This window comes from Chaetomium fimeti (assembly GCF_033439085.1).
Source record: "Chaetomium fimeti strain CBS 168.71 chromosome Unknown B0H64scaffold_9, whole genome shotgun sequence".
Classification (NCBI taxonomy): domain Eukaryota; kingdom Fungi; phylum Ascomycota; class Sordariomycetes; order Sordariales; family Chaetomiaceae; genus Chaetomium; species Chaetomium fimeti.
The window spans coordinates 117,651-135,184 of NW_026944337.1; the positions used below are offsets into that span (position 1 = coordinate 117,651).

The window sequence follows — 17,534 nt, forward strand, 5'->3', positions numbered from 1 at the left end:
ATCTCTTACTATATCGTTTTAAGGAGTCTTATAGAGTAGTATACTGCTGGAAGTCTTTCTTTAAGTATACCCCCTAAACGTTTAGTAGCTCCATTAAGTACCTATATATAGGCCGGCAAAGGCTCGAAGTTGATATTATTCTTATATAACTATACCTTAATAGCGTTTATCTTAAGTTTACCGTTATATTTAATCCTCTTAACTCTAATACTGTATTACTATTTAAATATATCTATATAACTATAGATAGTAGTAAGGTTCTATTCTCCTATCTTATCCGGTATATAGTAGTCCTATATATAGTAAGAGACTCTATTACTAACAAATATAATTTACTTATACCTATCTTTATTATTGTTGAAATTATAGAAGTTAATAGCTAATCTTTCTCCTAGGCTATATTAGCTTAAGTTACATAGCTTACAACTCGGCTTTCGCTTTATCTTCCTAGCGGTACAACCTATATAGTCTACCGTTTTAATACTATAGATCCCTTCTACAATCTTAGCTCTAAGAACGTTTATTAATAGATACTTTATCAGCTTATATCCCGGATATACTAGTTAGAGGTACTATCGGTCCTCTATTACCCTCTTTGGACCTAACAGCCTCTATAACTTATAGAGGTTATTATAGACCGGGAATATAGCTCCCTAGTCTCTAACTGGGATATACTTGAGAATGAATTGTTTAAAGATATTTTCGATAATATAGAGAGGTAAGCTATCCCTATTTTATAGCTCTATAGTAGTAGGTCGGTTATTCTAGAAGATACCTCTCTCCTATAGAGGTTGTAAGGAGATTAAGTTAGTTATAATCTCTAGAATATATACTACCTTATCTAGATATAATTTTTATATTCTACTATTCTTTATCTTAACGGTAATATCAACCTCTCTATACCTTCGAATTGAGATCTATTTATTACCTGCCTATAACCTTACCCCCTTCTAAAGAGGGTATATAGTAAGGAATCTATTAGAGCTATTAAAGATATAGAGGGTTGCTTCTAAGTTAAGGATAGCTAAGTTTTTAAGAGGGTAGATAGTATTTAATATCCTAGTGGTAGTACTAAATACAGCCGAGATCCTTCCTTTATAGTAGCTGGATAGTTAATTCTTCCGGAAACTAACCTTTAAAGTTTTCTTTTCTCCTACCCTATTAGTTAGAGAGTTAATAATATATACCCTCTTCTTTTTAAACTTTTCAACCATTTCTCAAACTTCGTTGTTTTCTTTAAGGTATTACTTTACTTACTTCCAGTAGTATAGAGCTAGGTTGCTCTATTTGGGCTAGCTTCCTTTATTAATATACTAATAATCGTTTAGACTATACTGTTAGTTATAGAGAGGGTATCCAGATTTAGATCCTTCTATATATCTTTGTTTATTCGATATATACCGGTTTAGGCTTCGGCCGTTCTATAGGTATAGTATTAAGTTGCCTCGGTTATTGCTATAGCCGGAGGATAGACTTCTAGATCGTTTCTAAGCTTATTTACATTCCTATTTATATAGCTGTTAATACTATTATTCTTCTTTATCCCTAAAAGATTAAGCTTCTCTACTAGAGTTTATAGTATAGGTTATAAATATATCTTTAAGAATAAGCTTTAAATTCTTCCTACTCTTCTACTTCTTTATTAACTTCTTCCTAAAATAGTTAATAATAGTATAGAGTATAAGGATACCGTTATTAATATCCTCCTAATACTAGATTCAATAAACTTTAACCTATATTTTATATCCCTATCTAGTTAATATAGTAGAGAGTTAATTCTACTATAATATAGATTAAAGTAGTATACCTACCTCCCAGTACTCAGTTACTATAAGGTCCTACTTTATTAGCTAGTTAGTTATATTCTTTAGCTTATATTAGTTAATATTAATAATATTATTATATACTCTCTTAGTATTAATAATATTTTATTACTTACTTATACCGATCCTCTTTAGAAGGTTTATATACTAGATATAGATTCCTCTTCCAGATTTATAGTATAAGCTTTATAGGGAATCGGAGACTATCTTATCGATCTACTCCTTAATATTAACAATATAATCTATCTCCTCTTTATAGTTAATATATAATTAGCAATAGTTACCTATCTCTACTTAGTAGGTGGATCTGGTAAAGGTAGTTATCTCCTTAACGTTAGTAGATATAGCTCTAATATTAATCTCTTCAAGGAGGGAGGTTTGAGTTAGGATCGGGGTTTACAGCAGCCGGTCTCCTACCGGGGTAGAGGATTTACCCTACCGGCTCTAGGTTAGTAGGCTGGTCAGTTCCTCTATTCCGATAGATAGTATCTTTGTAACTTTCTTATTATAATTGCTGAGGTCTGGTAGGAACAGTTCCTTAAGGAAGGCTCCCTTCTAGTTACTTTCTAGGTTAATCTTATACTAGATATAGTATTATTCGGTTTATTTAATAAACTACTTATTCTACTTTTTCTAATTAACTGTTAAGGTAAGGAGCGATATAGTTATAGTTATTTTTATAGTTGATACGAGTATTGTTTATCTTTCGACTTTTCATAGTTCGTTTCTAGCTGTTGCGAATTCGTTCTCGATATTTCCCGGAAGTTCGATACTAACCGGGCTTATAACTGTTGGAAATCCAATAGCTAGAGTAACAGTACTTCTAAATAGGGGTTTAAATATAGTACGATAAAGGTTACTGTATAGAAGGTATCCGAATCAACTGTAATTGTATTGTCTGAAGAACTTATGTATATCTAGAACAAACGGAGGGCCTCCTACGCCCCCTGAAAACTCTGTACCCGGGCGTCAATTGTGGGCCCGGTGACCCCCATGTCGTTGACCCGCCGTACCGTAACCTCCAGCCACTATCCACTACACGTTTTGTGCAACACGTCGAGCCGAAGGCGGGGTCGGCGTTGTCTGCGGCGATGGAAGAGGACAAGGGTTTGGAAATACCAAGTATCTAAGTAGGTAGGTTATTAAGAACCGAAACTACCTAGATAGATACCCGTTCCCAAACGGCAGCACGATCCATGAACACTCGCCGCCCTGCCTCCGCTGTCTTAATCCGTTATTGGCAAGTTGAAAGTTCTTCGCCGAGACGGGTGGTTGGAACTTCTTTGACTCGGCCGCTGCTGCCTGGCGCCGAAATGGTTTCATTCCTCGACTTGGAGTCGCTTCAACTTCGTTATTTCTTTTTTGGGCTACAGGCGATCTTCCTGCCAGACAAGACAGCTGGGCAGCCAGTCAACAGGGATAATCACAACCTGCCATAGTTACCTGAGGTTCCCGTCAACGCTCTTACTACGCTCCAGATACCATGAAATTCCTCATAACTCGTCTTCTTCACGTCATTTCAGCAATCGGTTTCGGGAATGGAGATGGCCCATGCCCAACCGAAATCCGAGCCAGGATCCCACAACACTCCTGGAAAGCTCAGGGCGGAGCGGAATCCAGTGTCTTCGCATCCATGGCGAGTGTCCACGCGGCTATGTTGAGATGCCCAAACATCACGACCCTCCACATCCACAAGGCACAACTCGGGTGTGTCTACGTCCCTGAACCATCCATTTTCCCATTTGATGTTCTCGGCGGCGACCGATATGCCTCAGCGCCAGTCGTTCTGTCACTCGAAGGCTATGACTCAGATGAAACGGATGGAGACTCCTGTCGATACAGTCTCGCGGACCCTCACCTCTCATTTCGGGCTCGACTCGCCCTCGCCTGGCGATGTCTGCGCTTCCGTCTCTCGTCGCCTAAAGCCCAAGAGGCCCAAGAAACGAAGACAAACATGGATCTCTGGCTCGACGCCATGGACTTCTCGCAGGTACATACTCTAGAGTTCAACGACACCCGTGGCCACCAGTTGACCCTGACCGAGCACGTTGCCAAGAAACTGCCCCCCAAACTGTCCAGCCTGAAATCTCTTACATTACATAACACCATAGCCGAGTTATTCATCCTCGCCCTCCCCGTTAACTCTCTGAGGCACCTCTCCTGGCAACATCCCAAAGCAGGTTGTGGGAACCGTGAGGACGAAGACGCCAACTCATCTCTGTTGGAGCGTGTCCTGCAGCACCATGGGTCCAGTCTTCAGTCGTTTGAGTACCGCACACCGGAAATGGACAACGAAGCTCCCCCAGTGATGTCCGTGGAGGAAGTGCACGCGCTTGTAACGCTCGCTCCTCAACTCCGTAGCTTGACTCTCGATCTCGGGCGGGTCGACAACGGGACGAACGGGGGTCCTCATTGGCCGTGGGGAACGCTCAAGCTGCTCGCCGAAGGCCTACCAGAACTGACAGACCTCACCATCTACTTTGAGCTGGCCAGTGCATGTCACAGGCAGGAGCGTGGAGCTCACTGGATGATGGATTTCATCCGATGCGGCGATGAATGTACAGGGCCCGACCGCTACGCCCAGCCGTTGCTGAACAAGACGAGCGCCGCCGACATGGCACAGTTTCTAAGACAGCAGAAGGCCGGTCAACCGTTTGAAACTCTAACGTTCCGAGCTGGGGAGTGGGAGCCCCCCTACGAAGGGCCGGATAGAATTGACAGATGGTTAGACGGGAGGCGGGTCTGGGTCACCTGCCGGCTGGAAGACTCAATTGCCCAGGAAAGTGACCTTGTCTGCGAATCAGGAGACACACTGCCAACCGGTAAACGCGATGGCGTTTGTTCTTTACTGGAGCAAGTGGAAATTGAGCCAGAGCAAGTACCCGAGGCATCAAATCTCGCGCAGGAAAAGGATGATTTATGAGCTCACTTCCTACTTCAAAACCAAACAACGAAAATAGTCAAGTCATTTATTTCTGTGGTTGGGAGGGAAATTCAAGAGTCATTGAATCGCCAGGATATGACTTTAACCTCTACGCAAACGATGGTCCCGTCCAACTCTTCCGACACCTTGCCGCCTTTGGTGATGCCAATACCGCCGCCCACTCGTCACCATTCCCCAAGCATACCTAGGTACCTTACCTATTCAACTTCCACAAAGCGCCCGACGAGTGGCTTATTGCCGCCGAATGAGAGCAACATACCTCTTAAAGGCAATAAGCGAACTCGTTTGGCACTACACGCGTACTAATATCAGGGCTGGGTTCCGCCAAACCTAAACCTCCTCGTCATTTGTCTCGGGTAACTCCAACGTTCCCGCGCCACTAAAGAGGTCCAGCAACTCTGACCGGCGGTGCTCAAAACATTCGTAACCCAACGTGTATCGCGTGACAGTGGCTGGTGTGACACATTCCATTCCACGTTGGTTGTTCTCACACTGATAGACCCGGTGCCATTCTGTGGCCGCAACGCAGCCACATTCATAGTACATCTGATGGTAGTGGCACATCGTAGTATTATTGTTGTAATGGAACAGGCGAGTTTCTCGGAGGGCAATTGCGGCTTGGTGGTGTTGTATGCTGGTGGTGAAGGCTTGCTTGTAGTTAAGCAAGCGAAGAACGCAGGGGTAAACAGCTAATACTTATAGTCCCATTGTGCGGCTGAGAACACCTCAACAAGTGTCCTTCCCGGGTATGACTACCTACCTGGTGGGTATCCTAATGGTGTAAGAGAGAAACTGTTACTAGTCAGAGCCGGAACAAGGGGACACCAAACCCACGCCACAATGCATGAAGGGTACACTTCAAAGGTCGCATGGGAATGGGTGCGGAACAGGACCCCAATATACAAAGAAAGAACTATGCCGTGTGGTACCTGTCCCCGCTGGCACTGGTTTCTTTCTTTATTGTTTTAACGCTCCTTATTTTGAACCCATCATCTACCCAGCACGGTCATGGCCCCTTGCCTACCTACTGCCCCTGAGGAAAGTCCGTCAACACGCTAACAGACTGCCATTCTTCGACCTCTTCCAACGTCTTTCGCGCGGCCTTGGAAATCTCACCGGTGGCGTCACTCCCGAGCGGCAGAAACTCGGGCAGGGCCCTGCCCTCCGCGACCCCCGTCCCCGTGACGACCTCGTAGATGACCGCGGCGCCCTTCACCGGGTCCCCTAGCTGCTTGCCGTCAAATAGACGAAAGTTGCCATCCGCCACCCGGTTGATCTCGTCGTACTCGGCCAGGCGCGTCGTCGGCGGCGTGCCCGCCAGGTTGGCGCCCGGCGTGAGCAGCCCCGTGCGGAAGAAGCCCGGCTCGACGAGGCAGTGCCGGATGCCGAACCCGCGCACCTCGTCGGCCAGCCCCAGCGCCGCCCAGCGTAGCGCCGCCTTGGAGGCGTTGTACAAGTTGCCGCTGGCCATCGGGTACCAGGCCGCCATGGAGCCGATGGTGACCAGCGTGCCGTGGCCTTGGCCGCGGAGGTGGGGGAGCACGGCGCGGTAGAGGTTTAGCGGGCCGAAGAGGTTGGCTTGGAACTGGCGGAGGGTGTCGTCTGGCGAGGCTTCTTCGATGGTGCCCGTTTGGACGTAGGCGGCGTTGTTGACGACGATGTCGACGGAGCCGTGGGCGGAAATGATATCGTTGATGGTTTCTTTGATCTTGGGGAGCTCATCGTTGTGGTCAAGACGGACGAGCTTGATGTTCTGCTGGTCTACGAAACCCTTGATCTTGTCCGGGTTGCGCGAGGTAGCGAGCACATGGTCACCGCGGGCGGCAGCAGTTTGGGCCAAGTGCAGGCCGAAGCCAGAGGAGCAGCCTGTTATGAGCCAGACACGGGAACGCGGTGCCATGTCAGGATTGGATGGTAAGGTAGAAAGAATACTGGGGGGACCGTGCGTGGCTCAGGTATAATTGTCTGAGATTCGGGAGATGGTGTTGTGGACTTCTAGGAGTAGGTTGGTGTGGCCGTCTTCAAGATCATTGTTTATATGCCCCTGGATTTCACAAAGTACCTCGGGACCACTTACCGTGTAAACGTCACAACTGACGTCGAAAGCCGCAGATGGGCGTTGCCAAGACCTGTACTTAGCATCCTCCTGTTTGGTCCGTCATGGGGGCCATTTCGGCGATCGGGGTTAGGTGATAAGACCAAATTACCACCCACACCCCCCCCTCGAGCGCTCCAACGTTTATGGCTGGGATAACGCCGTGGAGCAACTATCTACATGATTGTGTTGTGTCTTGCTATGGATCCTGGGCGGCGAAATACAGCGCTATCACCGATAATTACCACCCACGTTCACAACTCCGGTCGGAGTTTGGCCACACGCAACCGGCATGCATATACCTTACCGCCGAATACCATAAGAAGTTCGATGTCGATCTGAGATCGAATGATACCATCCAAAACACTTAAGAAATCTATTCTCTGGCAGTTGTACTGTCGAGCTAGGGGTTCCATAGACAGTCCATCTCAGTTAACAACGTGTCCCGTCTCTTTCGATCACGCACTTATGATACGACAGAATCCGTAACCTTCGACAGGATCCCCTTTACTCCCTTGTTTTTCTTCTTCTCCTTCTTCTCCTCGCCAGCCTTGCAGAAATTATTCTTGACCTTCTTCTTCTTGCGGTCCCACTTCCCGCAGTTCTTGTCAGGTACCGCCACCTTCTTATTGCACTTCACGAACTCCGCGCTGGTCTCGGTTATGTGTCCGCGATCACAATTTCCACAGACGTAATCATACACGATGCACATACTATGTCCATGGTGAGTAAGTGATCATACCAACAATACGGCGTGTGAAGGAAATCGGGATAAGACACAACGGGTAATCGGTACCACCTACTTTGCGTCAGTTTGTAGGGTAGGTATTGAAACTTGTTTTGGACTCTGTTGATCGGTTGTTATTGAGTGGGTTTGTGTGTCGCTAAATGTCTCGCGGGTTGAAGCTTTGAATATAGTGTAGTCTACTAGGAGAACTACAGGGACAATTACCGAGCCATCGAGGGATATTTATCTTTCCAGGCGTCCTCTACCACTACCCTATTCCCGAGATCACCTCGGAACATAACCGGCGCTTGGCCCTTGTCATGGTCTACCTAGGTAGGCAAAAGTCCCACCAGCCAGGGTTCCGGTGGTGTTGCCAGCGACGTTCAGCCAACAAGTTCAGTTCCTGAACCAGACTCCTGGGCTGCGCAGAAAAGGTAAGTCCGAGCCCTGGGTATCACCTCTTAGTGGTCAGATGGACAGTCAAGCATTCCTGTGCCACCTCGCATCGACTACGGCTGACAGCCTGTTTCGAATGGCTTCGGATATTTACGCCCCGGCGGCCCCAACACCCCCACAAAAAACAGGCCGCGGAAGATAATCGAGGCAACATCAAGAGAACGAGACACATGGTCCCATTTCTCGGCAAACAGTAACGTCTTGACGCCTCGTTGAATGACCGCGTGTACAAGGCGCTCGCCTCGCTGTTTAGTTCCGCTTAGATCCGCCGGCATGTAGTAGTTGTAGGCAAAAGCCGGTGTGTGGTGGCCAGACTAGCGCCCAAAGAGTGACAATTACGGCAGAGTGCGAGTCTCGGCTTTGGGTTGCTGAAAGTGACCATCTCTTCCGAAGATTCTTACATCCCGAGGTAGAGCGTGGGGCATCATCCTTGCCACACCTAGGAACATGTAATGGGGGAGGAAGTTGGTTGGAGGGAAATGAAATGAAAGCAATGAGAAATACCTATACAAACAACCCCAGGGGAAAGTTGCCTACACGCGCACTAGTCACACCAATGCCCGCCTGAAACCACCTCCTCTCGCCGTTCGTCGCCCACTATCCGCCTCCTTGATTCTCAAACGTTCGGCCTCTTTCCATGCAAATTCAGACGTCCCAAAGTTCACTCTGACTTTTGCAGGGCCAACACGATGCCCAATGCAGGGATATAACTTGTGGTAAACGAGCTTGCTCGCCATCTGAGCTACACACGAGTAATAATCGTTAGCTTTAGGACGCTCTTCATATTTCAGGAGCAAGGTCACGGGTGTCTTACCGACCACTTCCCCATCCAAAGTGAATAAGTACTCCCCCTTCTCGTAGTCAACCCCACAACCAACCGTGGTTCCTGGCCCAAAGAGTCGCCCGGTTCGGTGAACTCCGTAGCCGGTCTGCTCAAAGATCTTGCCGTCATCCCCGTGAAGCCCTACCGACCAAGACATCCAGCCTGGATGGGCCTCGCGCAAGTTGGAAAACTCCCCACAGAGTCCGACGGTTATGACAGCGGCGTCGACATCGACATGGTCCTTGTCGGGGTTGGGGCCCGGGTCGGATGATTCGATGGCTACTTCGAAATACGGCAAAGCCATGGGTAATCTGCGGTGTGGAAAGGGGAAATCCGCGCGGACGGTTAATGGTTCACCATCATCGTTTTGACCTATTGGTTGTGATGATTGTCAGCTCAGCCTGTAAATGCGAACATGGGAGAGTTTGACGATTTTCGGTACCTTCAAATGAAGCTCCGCATCCGTCCGGGGATATTTCCACGCCGGGTTTGGTGCCTGCATCTTCTCCTTGCCACGCTGAGGGCCAGACAATACCGGTCGGTGTTTTGATGCCCCCAGGGCCGGTGGCTGGCGGCTTGTGCGGGACAGATTCTCGTCGCGGCGACGCAGACTGTGACAAGACATGGTGTATCGTCCACCCGTCCTGGTCGGTCTCAGTTTCGAAATGTCTCATCAGCGGCTCCAACTTCTTCCACAAGGTTGCTGTGTCCAACTCGGCAGCGATCCGCAGCTCTCTAAAGCCGAAGCCCGACGATGACAGCTGTAAATCGGGAGGGACATACTTAACACACGCTTCTATGTAGTCACTGTTGTGGCGGCCGCCTGCCAGTATGCCGAGCTCGAATGCGGTCACCTGCTCGGATACGCGTTTCTGGAATGGGTTTATTCCACGGTTGATGAGGAGGATCGGTAAGAGCATGGTTTCGTCGTCCAGCTCATTGGGACGATTGTGCAAGAAATACTCTTCAAGCCCGTTGTGGCCGCCTTTGTCAGATGTTGCGTTCAACAGGCGGCTCTCCTTTTTCAGCAGAAGTTCCACGCAGCTCACGGAAGCCGCGCTCGGTTCGCGCTTGATTGCTTGCCAGTAGGCGGCTACCAAGTCGCCGTGATCCCACCCCGTACCAGGCGCCGAGGTCTGCTCCCCGCCAAGCAGTATAGCTAGCGTTTTGTACAAGCCCCTCGAGGCCGCCATGCTTAGACATGTCTCGTTCTTATGTGTCCTAGCCTGGACCTTGACCCCCCTTTCCAAGAGCAGTTGAGTTAATACTTCAGAGTCGCCTTCAGACAAAGTGGCGGCGAAGTGGATGGGGGCTAGGCCGTCGTCATTTGGCATCTCAAGATTCGGCATGTTGTTGCCGCGGTGGTCGAGCATGGCTCTGACAGAGCTATCGTCTGGTGCCCGCATGGCAAGCTGAAATGGTGTAGAGGCGGTATTGTCTTCGAGGTTTGGGTTGCCCCCGTGCTCGAGCAGTAGTTGAACTATCTTCCCTTTACCCCAACTGGAAGCAAGGTGCATTGGGCTCCATCCGTTCTCTTCCTGGGAATTGACGTCGGCGCCGTATTCCACAAGTAGCGCAACAATCTCTTCGTCGTCCGCTGCCGCGTGGAGTGGAAACCAACCGTCGCTACGACGCAAGGTGACGTCGGCGCCACGGCTCAAGAGCACCCTGACCGCTCCAACACAGCCGCTGTAAGAAGCAATGAAAAGGGGTGTAATGTGGTCCTCCTTAACAGCGTTGATTTGGGCGTTCTGATCGAGCAGGATAGAGATAGCCTCGATTCTGTCCCATCTGGCAGCATCGTGCAGTGGCGTCTCGTTCTTTGCATCAAGTGCACCCACATCGGCTCCTAGCTCGATTAAACCGCGCATGTTCTCGACCATGCCTTCGGCTGCTGCCTCATGCAAGGGAGTTTTCTGTCCCGGGCCCCAGTGATGTTTGACATCTGCCCCTAGGGCCACCAATGACATGATAATGTCTGGGAGATCCGCCTTCGCGGCGATAGAGAGCAACTCGTTTGCCCGATCATCGGTCGTGCTGGTTGTATCCGGGGGCCTCCGAATGATGAACCGCGCCACGTTAGTGGAGGAATGCGTTACTGCCAGCTTAAGATTATCCCACATATGGGCTCGAAAGGTGTCTGGGTTGGCTTTGAAAAACTCTTCAACCATGGCGAGGTCGTCCTGCTCAATGGCATAATTCAACGGGGTCTTTTGCCCGTCATCTTCAGCGTCCAAATCCGCCCCACGGCTGATGAGTGCCTTAGCTGATTCCAGATGCCTGTTACGCACTGCTAGGTTGAGGGGCGTTTGTTCGAGAGTATCCTTGCTGTCTACTGCCGCCCCTCTGTCCAACAACAACTCGACCGCCCGCGCACAGTTTATAGCCAAATGCAAAGGACTTTGCCTCTCCCGTGACCGAGCCTCGATGTTGGCCCCGCGGTTTAGGAGGAGGGCCATGGCCTCAATCTGGCCTTCCATGGCGGCTAGATGAAGCGGCGTAAATCCTAGTGAATCAGGGGTATTTAGATGTGCCTGTTCGCCCGAGACTGGGACCCAGTCTAGAAGTGTCCGAATGACATCACACCTGCCTTTGGCCGCGGCTTGATGTAGAGCTGTCCGTCTCTCCTGGTCTGGCATGTTGACATGTGCACCGGCGTGGAGCAGGCTAAGTACTACCGCCACGTGGCCCTCCGACGCGGCTTGTGCTAGGGGCCTTGGGCTTCTCGATTCCGGCCCATCCGGTGAGCAATCCTGCTGGAGGAGGTACCGCACCCCGAGCAGCTGACCGGCTTTTGCAGCGGCGAGAAGCAGGTTGTCACTTGAGTCATCTAGCGCCCAGCTAACCATAAGCTTCATCACATCCAAGTGGCCGCGCTGTGCAGCAAGCTCGGCGGGGATATTGCCGTTTACGTCCCGAGCTCTGCTACTCAACCGAAGGACATCCTTCTCCCCGAGGAGTCCTGCGATTTCAATCGCGCCGGACTCTGCGGCATGGTGCAATGCCGTCTTCATGCTGTTGTCGAGCACTCCCAACAGGTTAGCAAGATGATCAATGCCACTTGCGGCCTTCACCATGGCAAAGGCTGACATGGTACTGTTGATTTGAGCGGCCACGTGCAGAGGCGTACAACCGTCATGATCTTGAACCAGTAGGCTAGTAGGCTCCTTGGTCGCCATGTCTTCGACTACCTGTGGGCAGTTGACAACGGCGTGATGCAAGGCAGTCTTGCCATACTTGTCACGGACCGCAAGTCCTGCGCCAGTACATGTACTGACCAAGTACTTAGCAACCTCGATGTGGCCCATAATTGTTGCCAACATCAGCGGCGTTTGGCTGTTTATGTCCGGGTCATCCAGGATGCTGCGGACATGCTCCCCCCGGTTCTCGTTCCTCTTCTCAGGTTCCAAACCATCCTTTTCCGGAGTATCCTCTCCCAGTAAAGCTCGGGCGATACCAACGTGCCCACCGGCAGCCGCCAAGTGGAGCGGCATACGGCCATCATGGTCCTTTTCCGGTGGATCATTCATCGACTTGAGCAGCGCGAGGACGGTTTTCAGGCTGCCAGCTAGCGCCGCCATATGGAGAGGGAACTGCCTCGCCATAATTTCCTCGTTCTCTTCCAGCAACCTTTCTACTTTCTCATGGTCATCGTTGGCGATGGCACTTTCCAAGCAGGCATCTGGCGATAAAGTTTCCAGGACAGCGTCGTGCTGTGCGTGACCGTGGCGGACAGGAACAGTCTCAAGCAGACGAGTGGTCCCGCCTGCAGCCGAAAGGGTCGAGAGATGGGCTACGACCGAGACGAGGCCAACATAACCTGCCATTTGCACTGCTCTTTCCCGTGTCCTAGCTTCGCCCTTGGGCTGGTCATCTCCTGTGCACACGTCGGCTGGTGTCGCGGTGCAGAGCAAGTGCAGTTCGAACCACCGATCCGCAACTTTCGGTTGTTGAAGAAACTCGGCCACCTTGCGGATAAGCTCCTTGTCGGGAGCTTCAACGTGGAGGAAGTGGGTCGGCCAGAACAAGCATGCGTAGTGGAGGAACTCGAGGACTGGGTCCGGCGGGTCTCGCGTCTGTTGTTGATACGAGACGTAGGACAGGCATCTTTCCCGCTCCCTTGGCGAATCGTCGGCGAGAACAACGCCCAGGTAGTGAAGGCAATGTAATGTCAGGCGGTAATCGGTGTCCAGTTTGGAGAGTCCCGTTCTGCCGTCTTCGAGCAACAGTTCCTTAACAACAGGGCTGATGAATCGCACACGTCGGTTCTCGATGGAAAGAACACCGCTCAAGAAGTTTTGAAGGTCACGTTCCATGTCCACTGACATATTTTCCTGCATCCCTTGTTTCGTACCACGGCTGAGATCGATTGCTGCCGCGACCGCGAGCTCTTGCACGTGTAATGGGCGTGCGGCAAGTAGAACCCATGAAAGCGTCGGGATTGCCCAAAACAACACAGGTGAGTGTCCACGCGTAAAGGGCGCCAATTCCATTTGGTAGAGTTGCCGTTCTGAACGACAGGAGGTGGAAATGGCTATGCTCATGGCCCTAGGGGCGCTTAGAGTGAACGACTGAAAGAGGCGGGATAGATAACCGCGGATAGAAGTGAAAGACCCTTGGAATGATCTGGCAGCGGCGATAATATCCTTTCGCACGGCTTCGTTGAGGGCCTCCTCACGGAACGTTGAGTCTTGGGGGCTCTCATGAGACTGGCGGATTCTGGTTGTTATGAAGTCCCGTTTATATCTATCGTACCTGGCTCCGAGATCGAAGTGAAGAGCCTTTCCGGGTGTGAGGCCGTTGTCAAGAGTGCGGCTGCTTGTGAGAAAGGTGCATCTCGACGATATAGGAAGCCAATCCTGGATTTTGGGCCACCAGGAACGTACTGACGGCGGCCATGATTCCATGTCGTAAATAACCACCAGCAGGTCCACGTTTTCAGCGTGGAGAAGTATGGCGGACAACAGCACTTGGATGACTCTTTCTGACCACATTCTTTGCCTCAGAATTTGGACGACCAAGTTCTGAACAGGATGAAGCATCGACGGCCTTTGAGACAGGACCTGATGCAAAACCGAAGCTACTACACCATGCAGGATCTCGGTATGGTGAGGTGAATTATGGCTGAAGTTTTCGACAACCACAACTGATGAGTCTCGTCTCAGACGCTGACATATGGCTTTCACGAGACCCGATTTGCCATGCCCCGGGGGCGCAGTGACTTGGACGGATCCTCCGCGTACATTTTCGAGTCGAACCCGGCGAAGGAGTGATCGATAAGTCTGGTTGATGTCGTTGGAGTCATCTGGTCTATCGAAGGCCCGTGTCTCATGTATTACTTGCCGGCAAGGGGACAATGCCTGGAGGATTCTGAAATATGTGTCGCTGGTAGGCGGATGAAGCCCTCTAGTGGAGGGGGTGGCAGTTTCTATTATTTCAGGGTCAGACACCGCCGAGGTCAACTGATCTCGGTTTGATGGAACTTACCGTTACCCAGCTTCAAAAGGAGGCGCTGGGGCGCAAAGTGTGTCCTGAGCGACTCCATCTTCCCGATGTCATCGGTGGCACAAACGGTGGCATCATGGTCTCCGTTGTGATCCGTCCAAAAGACAACGTTCTCAAGTCCGTTCCCAAACCTCATGGCTCGCAGGTGGTCGGATTGGCCACTCGGAACGAAGTTGGCGATTGGGTACTTTGAAGTCAAGCCGTAGAACACATGAGAAAGCCGAGAGACTGAAATAACAAGTCCTGACAAGATCTCGGACAGTCGGCCGCGATAGCTTTTCCTTGATCGTCTGATCATGTCGAGCAACACTTCTTCCCAAGCTAGGCGCCCTGTCGAACGGTGGGGTGTTGAGAAAAAGATCAACCCTTCCAAATTAAGCGCAACGGGGTAGAATCTCGGTAGAGTATTAGCCATGATAACGGCCTTGTAGCACCTGGTCAGTGATGGATTCTTCGGAACCAAATGATGGCCATGACGGGAACGAAACAAAAGAACAATCTGAAGCCAGTTATTTACCTGCTTTAGCACCAGGCCGCCGAATTCATGGCCGGCGAGCACCACCTGACACGGCGCTCCGTCCACATCGGCATACCTGTGCTTCTCAATTCGATTGAGAAGACCGAGTGCCTCCTTTTCAAGCCAGCCGGGAGTAAAGTCATGGGCATCTCCGCCAACCGAAGTCGTCGAGGCAGCGGCTGTGTTCACACGCCTGAGACCGCGATATGGGGCGCTACCGTCATCTAAAGGGGGTTGATCTTTGTCCACTCTGAGCAGATCAGGCCCTGTCGGTGCTCTAACGCCGAGCTTTTCGTTCGCCACGGATTCGGGCAGTTCTAACTGATCGTCGTCCTCGGATACGTTGCTTTCATTGACATCCACGTTCCCTTCAGTCTCGAGGTCAGACTGCAGGAGATTCGGAGCAGCATCACCACGGAATATGCTATGATTAATGACCTCGGCCTCGGGCACGAGATCATCTATCAGCTTCGCGACTGGAACACTTTTCGAAGTTCCGTTGGTGTCGGGAAATCCAACAAGATAAATCCTAAATTAAGGGAACACGTTAGTCATTTCCCAGCATTAATCCTGCCCAGGTGGGTAGTTAATCACTCCAGGCGGTTCCTGAGGAACTGACCTGTATTTCCCCTGGTGGCCTTGCGGGCTTTCCTTCGGGTGTTCCATTGCCGGCCAAATATTGTGCAGGTAAAGGGGCACGACTAAGCTGGGGGCACCACGCGAAAGCAGAAAGTATGGTGAAGCTTTTTGAATAGAGGAAATACAGCCCTGGTGTTTGCAATCAATGCTGGTGTGCCTGTTTGCAGCATCAACATGGATCAAGTTGGCACGAAGCAGCAAACGAGCCTGGCCCAACAAAGGCCCTTCAACCGGCCTGTTGCTCGGTTAGCAGAAAAGGGCCGTCCCGGGGCACCATCGATGAAAGAAAAGGCAGGGGAGGTTCAGCTCGCTGCGCCTGGACGGGAATGGAAGGTAGATATGCACGAATCACACGGCAGGTTGGGAAGCACAGGAATCACACGGCACGTTGGGAAGAACTTGAAAAGGGTACGAAGTAGGTTCCAGAAACGGACAGGAGCATGGAAATTCGAGCGAGAATTCAATAACCCAACCATTACCCGAGCCACCCCCCAGTTGCACTCCGTGGTGAGACACAACCCGAGACACAACCCTCCATCCCGGCAAACCCCTCTCCTGCCACACCAAACAGCCAATGTCAGCCTGACGTTGCAAGGACAGTGCTGCCCAGGACTCCGGCATATCCGCCAAGCCCACCGGAGTTGAGATTGTCCTCGTCAATATTTGCCTGCAGCTTCTCCTCCAGAAAGTCTCCCAGTGACGCGGGTCGCAAGTACTGCACGCCTGGTTTGAAGATGACCGGATCATTTCGAGGGGACAAGCCGCTGATGTCCCTAATACCCCGAATTACATTGTAGGCAAAGTGAGCCTTGGCTGTGATCTTGACAGTCGCCGTGAATCTGTCCGTGTCGTTGGCGCGGCGGAGCAACACCGCTGCCCTGAGGTCGGTGACCAGCCCCGTGGCAGCTTTCGTGTCTTCGGTAAGGGTGAGGCGAAAGCCATTGTTCCGGCCGAATCTTCGAATGTCGGTATCCAGAACGATTGATCCAGTTAACCTGGCCCTCTCCGCCTTTTTGTAGCTGAGCTTCCGCTCCCACTTCCGCACGATGTGGCCACCTCCCGTCGCCGCGGCCACGCCGCCCTGAACCTCACCTCCGGCTTCACCACCGTCCGTCTCTTCGACCTGGAGCTCAGTCGGCTCTCCCAGAGTGAAGTCGCCGTTTGGCCAGAGGGCAATGACTTCGGGGTCGGCCCGTTCACGCTTCTGCTCGTCCTGGAATGTCACGTTGATCACTGCTTGTTTGAACCGTCTGTTCTCGTCGATGCCGTGAAAGCGGAAGCCAAAAACCACCAGGGTGGCGAGACTCCCGTCTTTCACTTCCCTGCCATGGACGATGCGGTCGATGCGCGACATCAGCAGGAGTCCCTGGCAGCAGTCGTCAACCACGTCAGGCCGTTGGATCTCGTCCCCATCATTCTCTCGGCGAAAACCACGGTCTTCCTCCTCGGTATTCAGCTGGATGGAAAATGCAAACGGGTCATGGGCTTGCGCTTGCGCATCCTGTTCCGCCGTCATCTTGCCTGCGTGTGTCATGTGTTGGCGTAAGTCGCAAAGTGTGTGGAGGTAAGTACAGGGCGTGCTGTGATGCGGACGGTGCGGACGACAATTTGTAGTGCTCCCTTCCTTCAATAACTGGCAATGGCATGCGGCTTGATGTAGCCGCTTTTTAATCGAGAATCTTAACCCCCTAACTATAATCGTATCCTACGATTCCCGTCCACTAGATTTGGCCGCCATCCCCTCAACACCTATCAACCTGCCACCCCTCCGAGCTTCTCACCATACCCGCCCTTGGCCAGATCAAGAAGGTGAGACGGCGGGGTTACGGTCGAAAAGGGCTTCTGGGTGGTAGCACCAAGTACCGGAGCACGTAACGACGGCAATATCCTCAGCCTTGCCAGCTCTCACGCGGGGTTGATACCTCCGGACACCTCATGTGATGATAAGTTTCTCGTGCATGCAGCATGCTGACTGGGCGTCAAGAGTCACACAAATAAATGCATG

At 51.1% G+C, this 17,534-nt stretch overlaps 5 protein-coding genes across 5 annotated transcripts; 1 reads left to right on the forward strand and 4 right to left on the reverse strand.

The window, feature by feature from the left end:
- The first annotated feature begins 3,644 nt into the window (after positions 1–3,644).
- B0H64DRAFT_409026 (uncharacterized protein) lies at positions 3,645–5,117 on the forward strand. The gene has a single exon (XM_062804685.1). It carries the CDS (start codon positions 3,778–3,780, stop codon positions 4,744–4,746), a length of 969 nt encoding a protein of 322 aa, XP_062654948.1. The 5' UTR covers positions 3,645–3,777; the 3' UTR covers positions 4,747–5,117.
- Positions 5,118–5,532: 415 nt separating this feature from the next.
- B0H64DRAFT_409027 (uncharacterized protein) lies at positions 5,533–6,844 on the reverse strand. The gene has a single exon (XM_062804686.1). It carries the CDS (start codon positions 6,665–6,667, stop codon positions 5,792–5,794), a length of 876 nt encoding a protein of 291 aa, XP_062654949.1. The 5' UTR covers positions 6,668–6,844; the 3' UTR covers positions 5,533–5,791.
- Positions 6,845–7,328: 484 nt separating this feature from the next.
- On the reverse strand, positions 7,329–13,196 carry B0H64DRAFT_377642 (ankyrin repeat-containing domain protein; the record flags this gene model as incomplete). The annotated part of the gene is made up of 8 exons (XM_062802538.1): positions 7,329–7,575; positions 7,605–7,661; positions 7,815–7,918; positions 8,165–8,359; positions 8,600–8,787; positions 8,860–9,240; positions 9,311–12,059; positions 12,147–13,196. The coding sequence occupies 8 exons, from the start codon at positions 13,194–13,196 to the stop codon at positions 7,329–7,331; spliced, it is 4,971 nt and encodes a 1,656-aa protein (XP_062654950.1).
- A 1,007-nt stretch (positions 13,197–14,203) lies between these two features.
- On the reverse strand, positions 14,204–15,556 carry B0H64DRAFT_446095 (uncharacterized protein; the record flags this gene model as incomplete). Its single annotated transcript, XM_062806891.1, has 4 exons — positions 14,204–14,274; positions 14,356–14,560; positions 14,891–15,419; positions 15,510–15,556. The coding sequence occupies 4 exons, from the start codon at positions 15,554–15,556 to the stop codon at positions 14,204–14,206; spliced, it is 852 nt and encodes a 283-aa protein (XP_062654951.1).
- A 372-nt stretch (positions 15,557–15,928) lies between these two features.
- Positions 15,929–17,429, reverse strand: B0H64DRAFT_409031 (uncharacterized protein). The gene has a single exon (XM_062804687.1). The coding sequence runs from the start codon at positions 17,061–17,063 to the stop codon at positions 16,107–16,109; it is 957 nt and encodes a 318-aa protein (XP_062654952.1). The 5' UTR covers positions 17,064–17,429; the 3' UTR covers positions 15,929–16,106.
- Positions 17,430–17,534: the final 105 nt, after the last annotated feature.

Bases quoted from the DNA above. Each gene is read 5' to 3' on its own strand.
- B0H64DRAFT_409026 (XM_062804685.1), top strand. From the start codon at position 3,778: ATGGATCTCTGGCTCGACGCCATGGACTTCTCGCAGGTACATACTCTA.
- B0H64DRAFT_409027 (XM_062804686.1), bottom strand. From the start codon at position 6,667: ATGGCACCGCGTTCCCGTGTCTGGCTCATAACAGGCTGCTCCTCTGGC.
- B0H64DRAFT_409031 (XM_062804687.1), bottom strand. From the start codon at position 17,063: ATGACACACGCAGGCAAGATGACGGCGGAACAGGATGCGCAAGCGCAA.